The sequence below is a fragment of the Helobdella robusta genome (genome assembly GCF_000326865.2).
Source record: "Helobdella robusta unplaced genomic scaffold HELROscaffold_20, whole genome shotgun sequence".
NCBI classification, from domain to species: Eukaryota; Metazoa; Annelida; class Clitellata; order Rhynchobdellida; family Glossiphoniidae; genus Helobdella; species Helobdella robusta.
This window is the reverse complement of record NW_008704084.1, coordinates 1032265-1044394: the sequence shown is the minus strand read 5'-3', so window position 1 is coordinate 1044394 and position 12130 is coordinate 1032265. Positions and strand designations below refer to the sequence as shown.

At 32.4% G+C, this 12130-nt stretch overlaps 1 protein-coding gene across 1 annotated transcript in view; it reads left to right on the top strand.

Annotated features, from left to right (window-relative positions):
- Positions 1 to 733: 733 nt before the first annotated feature.
- The window catches only part of HELRODRAFT_77257 (hypothetical protein), a gene marked incomplete at both ends in the record, with an annotated part of 39509 nt that continues 28112 nt past the window's right edge, over positions 734 to 12130 (top strand). The window contains one exon of the mRNA XM_009017955.1: positions 734 to 945. Within this exon, the coding sequence (XP_009016203.1) occupies positions 734 to 945 (212 nt within the window). The remainder of the gene's footprint in view (positions 946 to 12130) is intronic.

The following is a 12130-nucleotide window of genomic DNA, read 5'->3' as shown; positions in this document are numbered from 1 at the left end:
TAGAAATAAAAATAGACTTTTTATAGCGTGGCATTTGTTAATTATGTAGCATCAGGCATTAGACCGTTGTTATTATGATGTCGTTTGGTTTATTGCTGTTGGAAACAGCATTCATTTGTTTGAATGGTAGTGTTTGTCGCTTTGACATCGTTTTGTGAGCTCCCACGCACAATTTGCACTCATTATCTTCATCATCCTCAACGTATTCTTCACCGTCATCACGTCTTTATCATTATTGTTATCAGCAGTTTCCTTATTATTAACACTACCGTCATCTTCGTACTTATTGCTATTGCCGCCATAATCTTGTTACAATCATCATTACCACAATTATTATCATCATCAGTTCTAATATCATTATCATCATTATCATCATCATCATCACGACGTCATCGCACAGGTTCCGGGTACATTGATACCTGGTGAGAAATCTCGAAGCATCACCTTCACGAACGACGAGTCAACCATTCTTGATCCTCTCTGTCCTCCAAGCACCGCCACCCCTTCAAAACAATCCATCCATCTGTCTGCAACACCCAAACAATCCATCCATCCGTCCCCTCGAAAGAAAAATTATTTCCAAAACAGAAGCAGATCGGTCTGCGGACAACACAACCGCGCCAACCAAGGAGCTTCTTGGGAGCAGCCTCAATACCTCAGTTCCGATAGAATTTTTGCACGCCATAGTACGGCCGTCGAACTAAATTTCAGCGTTCAGGCGATCAAAGATGAGATGAAAGGATCGTTTTCATTTAAAGAGCTTTCAAAATCAGGAGCATTATCGACTAGTACCAGCTACTTAAAGGAACAGATTACGTCCGTATTTCAGCCGTCTGATAACAAGCTAGCCATGAAATTGTTTGGAAACAAAATGGCGTTGAAGAAGGAAAAGGAAAGGCAGGAAGCTGTGGGCAAGTGGGTCATCCATCCGTGCAGCAATTTCAGGTTTGCCTTTTGTGTTTTGTTCGATGTTTTTTGGTTGGCAACGTTTTTTGGTTGTTCGTTGCTCTCCCATGATAATTTTTTCTTTTTATCTTTTATCGCAGAAAACTTTTCAACATTTAATTATCCAGGTTTTCTCTTGTCTGCTTAATTGCTTAATATTTTTTGTTATTTAGAATTTTCAAAAGTTTTTACAATTTTCTAAAGTCGTGTGATACACCATTTGTTTGAAGGGATTGTTCTTTAACTCATTTGTATTTGCATCAGTAATTGTTATTTGTTACTCACTCAAACGTAGTTTTCCAACTATCTGATTATTTCATAATCAAATGTTTTAATTTTAATGTTTTACAAGCGAAATTCATTTATTTTTAAAATTATTAACTCAAAAATCAAAATAAAATGAAAGAAACAAAAAGAAACAAAATACTCGGTATTAAAATAAAAAAAAATGCTCTTATTGTAAATTATGAAATAAAAAATACAATGCGCCATAAACCATCATTAAACTGGAAAGAAACGTTACTGGGATTTGTACTTCCCACAAAAATACTGAGACAAATGTGCGGCTAGTACATGGAGTAATTTAATTGCAAGGGGGCATACCTGCGCCTGTGCGTTGCTAATGATTGTTTATCATTTGTACTGTTAAGTACAATTTTATGAGCGAAGAATAAAAACTCGATTTAATTTTCAATGTTTACGAGTATCAAACAAATTCATATAAACTTTTTTATAATAATCATGATTTTCATATTACAATATTAATTATATTATTATATAAAAACATTAAATGGCATATTATTTTTAAATTTTACAAGGGGAGTGGAAATGGAGGTTTGTCCAGATTATCCATTTTTGTGAGTGGCGGTGGAAAATAACCTTGTTAACCTAAGTCGTCGTCGGTTTATTATATAGTTTTTTTTCCATTCAATGGCGTTGTTATGGTGACTAGATAAGTGGTGACGTCATGACTGTTTGTGAGGCAACAACATGAAGTGGCTTTGAGTTAACTGGTTGGCTGTGATGGCTGTGCAGATGTCGAAGATGCTATGAGGTGAATGTAAAAGTTGATGACACAGTTTGTTAGTGGCGATGATGAAACTAATGATAATAGGTAACGATGTGGTTGATGGAGATGTTTTCCGGATGTTCAACTGATGTTCAACAGAGAAATTGACGTAGATGATGAAGAATGATGATGTTAATGACGACTAATATAGTGGTGGTAACAATATTGATAATGGTAATGGAATTAATTATGATATCAGAAAAAAGGAGAAAAAAAATGATCCACAAATGATTGAGTCTACGCGATAGAAGCGAAAAATTTCATCTAATTAGTATTGTCACAAAAAATTATTTGTAGGCGTTTCGATGTTTAGAAAAATATGACGGATTTTTCTCATTCCACATATTTTTATTGATTTTTTTTCTATAAAACCAGTTGTTTACCCAAATTTGATTAAATTTTTCATTTTGGAGGAGAAATTCCAACAATTTAAAAAAAATTTTATATGGAGATTTTATGAAATTTGACCTAAGATGGGTTGCAGTTTCAAATGTTGGTATACCGATAATATTTAGGCCGCAAAGATTTAACAACAAAGAAAATGGCATGTCGTAGGTGGGATCGCTTTGCAATCAAATCTTGTACTGCAATATCATTGGCAGGTACTTTACCGTTACACCATAGTGCCTTTATTAATATATTTATGATTATCCGATAATTATAATGAAACTACTGATAATAACGATAATTATTATCGCTATTATCAGTAGTTTAATCTTAACTAATTACTAACTCTAATAGTCTACTAATCTAACTAATAGCATCAACTTATTGTTGTCCTTGAAAGTATCATTATTAATATTTTGTTTTAGACAGTTATTTAGATATGTTTTTTTTTATTAATTCGTTTAACAGTTATCAAGATGTAAACAAGTTTACGGCCGACAGGACGACAATAAATACGAAATTAGAGAAACGCATAGGAACGTCTTAAATCCACTTTTACTTTTATAAAAAAAATATGACGCTTATCTTGCGCTTTATATTTACATTTATTTAATTTTGTAAAAAGTCATATGCAATATAATAAATTAATAATTGAATTAATAATAGTTTTTATAATTATAATGATATTTTTATTATCATAAGTGGTCTTTATTTAATTAATTATTCAATTATTTGTACGTTAAATCATCAAATTGTTCATTTATTTATAAATCCATTTATTTGCGAGTTCATATATTCAGGGTATCTTTTTTTTTTATTCAATTTCACCCGGAAAGATTTAATGGCCGTGAACGGAAATTGTTTCATTGTTATTTATGTTGTTGTTGCAGTTATTGTTATTATTGTTGCTGTTGCTATTATGCTGTTGTTTTTGTTGTTTTGCTATCACATGCTATTTTTTTTAATTAAAATAAGCTGGCTGGCGCTATTCTTGATGTCAGCTGTGACGATATTGACGTTTGTGAGATGTGTTTATTGTTGCCTCTTTATTTCGTGTTTTGCTCGTCAGTTGGATTTGAAGAAGAAATTTCGTGGTTCATTGGTTTGTAACTGTCGTGCTTAATACACTGAAATTAGTTTAGTTGATGTATTTAATAATTTGTTGTTATACTTCTAAATGTTTTTGTCGTCGGTGTTTATACCTGTCGCTGATGTTGTTTCTGCTACTAGTATTGTCGGTAATATTATTGATATTGAATTAAAATAAGCTGGCTGGCTTGCTGTTAATGTTGTTGTTTTGTTATTATTGTTGACGTTACTAATGTTATCATTGCGGTTATGATTCCTAATATTGTTGCTGCTGTGACTAGCATCGATCGCACAGAGATCTCCGTCTGTCACACCTATGTAAAGTATGTAAGTTGCGTTGATTCTCTTGTATTTTCAAGCGTTGGATGTTTTTGTTTATACTTTTCAAAAGTACTTAACTGAGGAGTGAAAAGGTTATTAGGAGCCAGTCATTTGTTGCTGAGGTTGGTTCGTTCTCGAACCTGTTAAACCGAAAGCATTCTTTTTATTGTAGCGTCGCAAATTTACAACATTCAAGTGAAATTTTCCTACTCGTTATTCGATTTCGTAACATAAACACGGAGGAAAGCAATCACCTTATATCAGCAAAACAATAACATGAGATCTCTAACAATTTATTTTGAACCATATAAAAACAAATCCATTTATTTGAAACCATAAACCAACAACTTCGAAAAAACTGGTTATCTCGAAAAGAGAGAGAGAGAGAGAGAGAGAGAGAGAGAGAGAGAGAGAGAGAGAGAGAGAAACAAGCATGAATACGTTATGCAAAATGCTGTCCTTGAATGTTGAAACACATCTGTTAAAAATGCCCAGTGTTTTAAGGTTCACTAAAGATCGGTACATTAGGTGATTGATCATATGTACCAGCATTTCAGTATCACCAGTACATTCCAGTGCCATTTCACAGTCAAACAACGTTTCTTTGTTTTTCATTAAGTACTCTATAAAATTTTGTGACAAAATTTCACAATTCATATACCGAGTATAATGAAGTCTTTGTTTAATTTAACTTTAATTTATACGAGTTAATAAAAAAAAAATAAACCAATGAGCAAATAAATTAACAAATAATTAAATACATAGTTCAGTGAATTAATAAATTATTTAATTATTCAATTAATTAAATACTTAATTAATTGAATAACTAATTATTATTACATATATTAACATATAAAAATATAGAAATGTATAAATGCAATACATCAACTCAATTGATCAGCTCGACATACAGGCGCTTTCATTTCATACACGAATTCTAATCTCGCCGCTTGAACCGTTGAAGATAATAATGTTGATTTAAGAGCGTTTCCGACGATTAATTGAGGTAAAAATTGCTTTTCTATGTCATTAAGAGGTTGTTTTCTTTATAATAGTTTGTTTGTGTTTTGTGTACTTTGTTTTAGTTATATGATGAGAGTTTTATTTCATTTTCTATGTTTTCAATTATCGTTCAGGTTGATTTACGAATTTCCACTCGCTCAATTTTTTGTGATCTTTTTTTTATTCAATTCTCCGTTTCTTAATACCAACTTGGCCCATTGTTTTCAACGTTGAATTTTTTCCCTCTCCGTTGATTTACACTGCGGACGTTTTGTTGCGTAATTTTTACGTCAGTTTTGTTTGTTTTGCTTCACGCTGCTTCACACTACCACTACAAAACTTTGTGAGGGAACAGCAATTAAACAAAAACACAAATCCCAACCAAATATGAAATCATGAACCCACCACTCATTAGTTTTGCTATTACTAATGTTGCTATTAGTTGCTATCACTGCCTCTATTACTACTACTGCTAAAACTACAACTAATACTGCTGCTACAGCTGGTTTTTGTCGTTGCTTCTACTATTACTACTTGGACTACTTGGACTACTTGGACTACTGCTGCTGTTGCTACTATTTTTATTATTACTGCTACTAATACTTCTACTCTTACGGCTGCTATTACTTCTACTATAATCATTATAAATATATTTACTATTATTATTATTTTATACTATTAATATTATTACTACTTCTAATACTGCTAACTACTACTACTACTACTACTAAAACTGGCTGCCCAAGTTGGTTTATTAAGTTGAATGGCTGGTAAAGTGATCAGTGAAAAAAAATCTTAACCTCAGCATTCAGTTTTTCACGAAACATTTTATAAAAATTTCATAAGATTTAAACGAGTGAATTTTTTTTCAATTCAAATCAAATTTTCAAAAAGACGAATTTTTTCTGAAAAGAGTATTAGTTGATTAAATCGCTTCTTAGCGGTCCACATTTTGGAGAGTGCTTTTTTTTATTACAAAAATTCATATTAAGTGCGCTTATGTTTGTTATTAATTTTTTTTTTCATTAAAACAGTTTTAAAACAGTTTTTTCATATACTCATTGATTTTATTTTTATTTGTTTAGAAAAATGTATTCATAATTGAGTTATTTTTATTGAAATTTCAAAAAGTTCATACTTATTTGAATGTTACAAGATGGCTGCTTCAAATCAATGGATGAAGATATGAAGAACATAATAAAAAGATATACAGATAATATATCTGTAACGTTGTAAGTGGTTTTGCGTATGTCAAAGTTGCAATAATAAAAACTTAAAAAAATATGACATGTTTTTGTTGAAGATGCGTTAACAAAACTGTTGATTGCTCGCATTCTAATGTAAACGCGTTAACTGAAATGGTACTCCAACCACTGGATCTATCCATTCAGCTGAATCCAGCCATGATTACTGCGCATTTCTTAGCTCCACTTAACAACTCCACCATTTGCACACTACCTACCTTATTAATCGGGCGCATCTGATTTCCTGGCATATTCAAAAATAAGGAAACTTGTGTTTATCGTTGGAAAATTCTGTCTGTATAAATAAGTTTGGTCAATTTTTTATACTGTTGCCTATTTTATTAAGTTTTGAAATACTCAATTTAGATAATTTAGCTGTCTTTAATGATATAATTTATACTTTAATGTATAATTTAGATGTTTTTCGAAGGTACCATAGAATGGAATGTAAAAATTGCAGCCAACGGGACAACAAACAATTTGTTGAAGAATTGCTTTCTGGGTCTCAAGAACATAACAAAAAACTCTGTAGGAAACAAAAATTTTCCTTTGTTTTGTTAACCGTGCATCAATGATTTTAAAGCCACACATATCTGACACAACATCTCGAATAGTTTGACGTCACTTAATTGCCAAACTTGAATTTGCGCATAAGTACATTGATTTAGGAACGCCAAATAAATTATTAAAAATAAAATAGTAAAATACTTATATCACAGTGATAATAATAAACTAGCAAATTAATTAAACGTTCTAGAAAGCTAAAACAAAAAATGTCTACAAATCAGTAAGCGGTATCAACACTAAATACGTTTCAACATTCAAACGATGACTACTGCCAATAGATGGGTTTCGTTTTTTGTATGAGTGTATTTTTTATACGCAAACATTTTGTGCACAACATTTTGTATGCAAATATTTGTATAATGTGTATATAAGTAAATATTGGCCTAGTTGTTTAAAGGTTTGTGTTATTTTTAGGCATGCGCACGTGTGCAAGAAACTATTAGGTCCATGTTTATCGACGCGGGTTGGATGCTCATTTCATTTTTCTTCTTCTCCTTCTTTTACACCTCTTAATTTTTTATGCGTCTTATTAAAACGTGATGTGATAATGATGTGATGATGTTGATGACGAAGACGACGACGCTGACGATGATGAAGTTGAGGATAGTGCGAGAAATTATGTTGGCAATGAGAGTGGTGATAAGATGGCGACGACGATGCTGATGGTGACGATGGTGGTGGTGATGATAAAAAGGATTGCTTTGTTGATTCAAAGATTTAAGAAATAACGTTTATTAATAGGATGAAGATGTTATCAATGTTTTTTTAATGCTTTTTAGGACTATGGCAACAATTTATGTTATCATTTTCAATGAAATATCGATTATAGATTTATATTTAATTTTTTTTAAAACAAAAAAAAGATTTAAAAAGGGTAAAATATTCATGACAAATAGGCCGTTTGTTCAGTGATTATGACATTCTTATGTTTTCTATAATTTTTCGATATTTCGTGTTTCGTTTTACATGAATTCTATCTATGTTAATTAACATTTAAATCACTCACACACACACACACGCACGCACACACACACACACACACACACACGCACGCACACACACACACACACACAAACCTGCACACACAAACACAACATACATTATATTTATAAAAAACATATTTCTAATGATGATATAAGGCTGTGAATGCGGATGGAACCGTAATGATTCATGAAAATAATGATTAAGACGCGGGTAGGTTTGGAGGCAATTAAATAATTTTTTTTAGCAATAAATCATGCATTCATCCGTGCAAATATTGAATCAGGTGAGCGAGCAGGGAGTTTTTTCATGCTGCTAATTTTTAATGTTTTATTTGTATGTTGGTTTTTGTATGTGTTTGTATGAACGTTCAATGAGTTGTTTATGTGTTGCTTGTTAAATTCTTTTATTTAATTAGTTGTTTGTTTATTTTCTAAAGATTTGTTCATTTATTTGTTTATTTTCATATTTCAGACTTCATCACAATCACCCCAAGATGTTTGAGATGGTTTTTTTTTCTATCTGCGAGCAAAAAATTTCCCCACAAGCAAACACGACGTGGACTTGTATTTTCATGCTTCAATTGGCTTATTGCACGTTTTAGAAACGCGTGCCTACACAATGGAAAAATAAAAAAAGCTCCATAAACACACATTCAAGTCTTCATTTATTACGTTTTAGACATGTGTGTGTGTGTGTGTGTGTGTGTGATTGTGTGTGTGAGTATGCATGTGTGTGTGTGTGTATGTGTGTGTGTGCGCGTAGGGTGAATATATGTATATATGATACATAAAATATATCTGCTCATTTATGTCATGTGTTATATATGTTATATAAATATACCAAATGCAAGCAAAAGGACATATAGTATGTGTGAGTAATTGTGTGTGTGTGTGTGTGTGTGTATGTGTGTGGTGAGGTGAATATATGTATATATGTATATATGTATATATATATATATATATATATATATATAAATTCTTTATATATATATATATATATATATATACCAAATGCAAGCATAAGGACAGGCCTGTTAATAATCACTAATTGAGATAAATGGCTTCAATATGTATTGGTCCAACGAAGGCCAAGAACATCATTGTGCTGTTGATGATGATGATGATGATGATGTTGTTGATGATGATGATGTTATTGATGATGATGATGTTGTTGATGATGATGATGTTGATGATGATGTTGAGGTTGATGATGATGTTGTTCTTGTTAATGATGATGATGTTGTTGTTCTTGTTAATGATGATGTTGTTGTTCTTGTTAATGATGATGATGTTGTTATTGATGATGATTATGTTGATGATTATGTTGATGATGAAGAATGTGATGGTGATGACAATGATGATACTTTACTGTATACAAGTGCAGTAGTTGCCATAGTCAACAAGTTTGGTCTGTATTGTCACGAGTATGCTGACGACATACAAACATGTGCCTCAAGTTACTCGTCTGAGTTAGATGCATTAACGAAGTCAGTGAATGGTTGGGTAAGAATTGATTGAAGGCAAACGAAACAAAAGCTCAGTTCATGCTTGTTGTGACCTGGCAGCAACTATCTCTAGTTAAGGAAAACTCTGTATGCTTGTGCAAGACTGACATCCGATTTTCTGATGCGGTCTCAAAAAGGGTTTCATCTTCAACAAGCACTGGACGATGGATGAACATGTTACGTATTTAGTCAGAAATGCTCGTTTTAACTACGTCAGTTACGTTCAATTAAAAAAAGCCTTGATTAAAATGGTCTACGATTGTTGTTGCAAGCACTGATTATTGATACATCCAGACTGGACCACTGTAATAGTCTCCCGTATAGAATATCAGATGAACGCCGTAAAAATTGCAACTTGTACAGAACCAGGCGGCAAAGCTAATCATGGGTGGAATGAAATTTGATCACGCTTCTTCGATTTTGAAATCTCGACACTGGCTTCCTCTCAGAGAAAGAATTTCGTTCAAACTTGAAATTTTAGTTTTCAAATGTGTGAGCAATCTTGCGCCTGAATACTTAGCAAACAAATGTAACAGAGCTTCAAAGATTCGTTTTCATCGCAGTTTAAGGCCATCAGATACGAACACTCTACACGTTACGAAGATTAATTTGAAAAGAGCTGGAAGAGGTTTTGAAGTTGCTGGATCGACATTTTGGAACAGCTTGCCGAATGATGTAAGACAACCTGATTTGACACTTGCAGAACTCAAAAAGTTGAAGACGTATATGTTAAAGAATTTTTGCAAGTAACCTAATGATCCTGATTAATGTGCACCATTGTGAATTCTGAATTATAATTGGCGCTATATAAATGTTGATAATAATAATAATGATAACAATGATGATGATGATGATGATTACAATGATGTAGGTTAAGTTGTTGTTGATTTTGATGGTGACCCTGACGATGATGTTGTTGATAACGATATTTTGATATGCTTCTACCAAATAATTATATATAAAAATAGACAATTATGTTGATAATAATAACAACTAAGACGATGCTATTGCTTTGATAAGGATGATAATAAAGAGTGAATATGTTTATCTTTATGGCCATTTTAAAACAATCCTAACCAAACTCCAATGGGCATGATGATGATGGTGGTGTTGATGTTGATGATGGTGATGATGAGGATAGGAATGGTGATGATAAAGATGATGATGATGAGGGTGATGACTCCTCTTCAATTCACATCACGTTCAACATTCATCATCACCTCCAATCAGAAGAACACAGACCTACGAGACACGAGCATGTCAAGCGCACGCACATACTCGCACACAAACGGATAAGAATGATTTTTCAAGCTGGTTCCAGTGTACTCTTTCTATTTTCAAAGAAAGATATAAAGGCAGCCCCTCTGAAATTGTTAAGCATTGTTTTCCCTGCAAATGTCAGAAAGTATTTGATAAAATAATACCATTGCTTCCGGCTATCTTAAACATTCAAAAGTAATGTCGACTTCATTGTGCCTTGCAACAGCAAGCTCGGTGATTAGTTTTTTCAACATCGTCTTGAGTAGGCAGAAAATCTTGAAGTTAGCGCAGGATCTGAGATCACTCGTATCAGCGTTGAAATCTTCACAAAATTGTTTGTTATTCGCTTGAGTAGTTTGTCAGTAGAGCGATAGAGAATGTAGCTGATTTTTTTCCCCTTCATATTATTGATATAATGACTCTACAAAGTTGGAGCATTGATGGTGACAACGTAGCGGGAGTAGGCGAGTTTGAAACTGAACAGTTTGGAATTCCTTGAAACCTCCTCCAAGAATCCTATTTTCAGTTCAAGTTTTTTTTAATTTCTAGAATAGAATAGACATTTCAGCTAACAAATTGACCCCACATTAAATAATTTTCTCATAGAGGATGCAACAATGTCAGGTTAATAGTGAGCTAACCCTAGATAAGCATTTATTGCTAGGCTGACTCTTTCACTTTTTTTTGTGAATAAATGGAATTAAAAAAAAACTCCAAAGCAAAACATATGTACTTACATAAATACATACATATATTGATACATAATACATCCATATACACACATCCATCGTATAATTATTTGTACATGGACACACAAAAAACATGCAAAGATACAAGCAAACATACAAAACTCCTCATACAAACGCAAGACATTCATTTCAAAATACTTCCATTTGATTGTCGGTCATTAACTTGTCGTTAGTCTAATTGATGCTAATGAAGGTTCACTGTTTTATTACTTGAAAATGGCAAAAACTAACTTTTCTAATTTAAATAATATTTCTCGTAAATCTTTATTTTTGTACTTCACTTACTTTTTACAAATTAAAAAAAATGTACCTTCTAACTCCTTGGTGTCCTGTTAAAGTAACATTTAAGTTTTATTCATTTCGTTATTGAATTAATTGTTTAAGTCATGATTTCTTGGTTTAAAGAGCTATACAAAAAATTTATGAAGACAGGTTTGGTATCAATGACCAAATGAAAATTCGTTGAGTTTTGTCGGTTATGCCGTTCTAAATTATTAAATTAGTGATGATATTGATGATGAAATCGGTGATACGATGATGGTGATGAAGAAGATGATGATAACGATTGCAATGATGGTGATGATGAAGATGATGATGATAACGATGATGAGGATGATAAAAAAGATGTATCGTTTGTGTTGAAAACGGTGATAACAACAATGATAACAAAGACGACGACGACGATGATGGTTGTGATGATGGTCGCAATCAACCAATGGCATATTCTCCAAGTGGGGCATGATGTTTTGATTATCTTGACCGTGACGATGCGTTTGATTCATTCCTCTAGCCACTGTCCAAACAATAATATTGCGAGTGTTGTCAATTTTCATGATGAAATAATTATGTAAGTAGTGATGTTATATAATGATGATGATGATAGTTAGGGTGATGATGGTGATAATGATGATGATGATAATGATGGTGATGATGACAATGATGGTGGTGATGATGATGATAATGATGGTGATGATGATGATAATGATGGTGATGATGATGATGATGATGA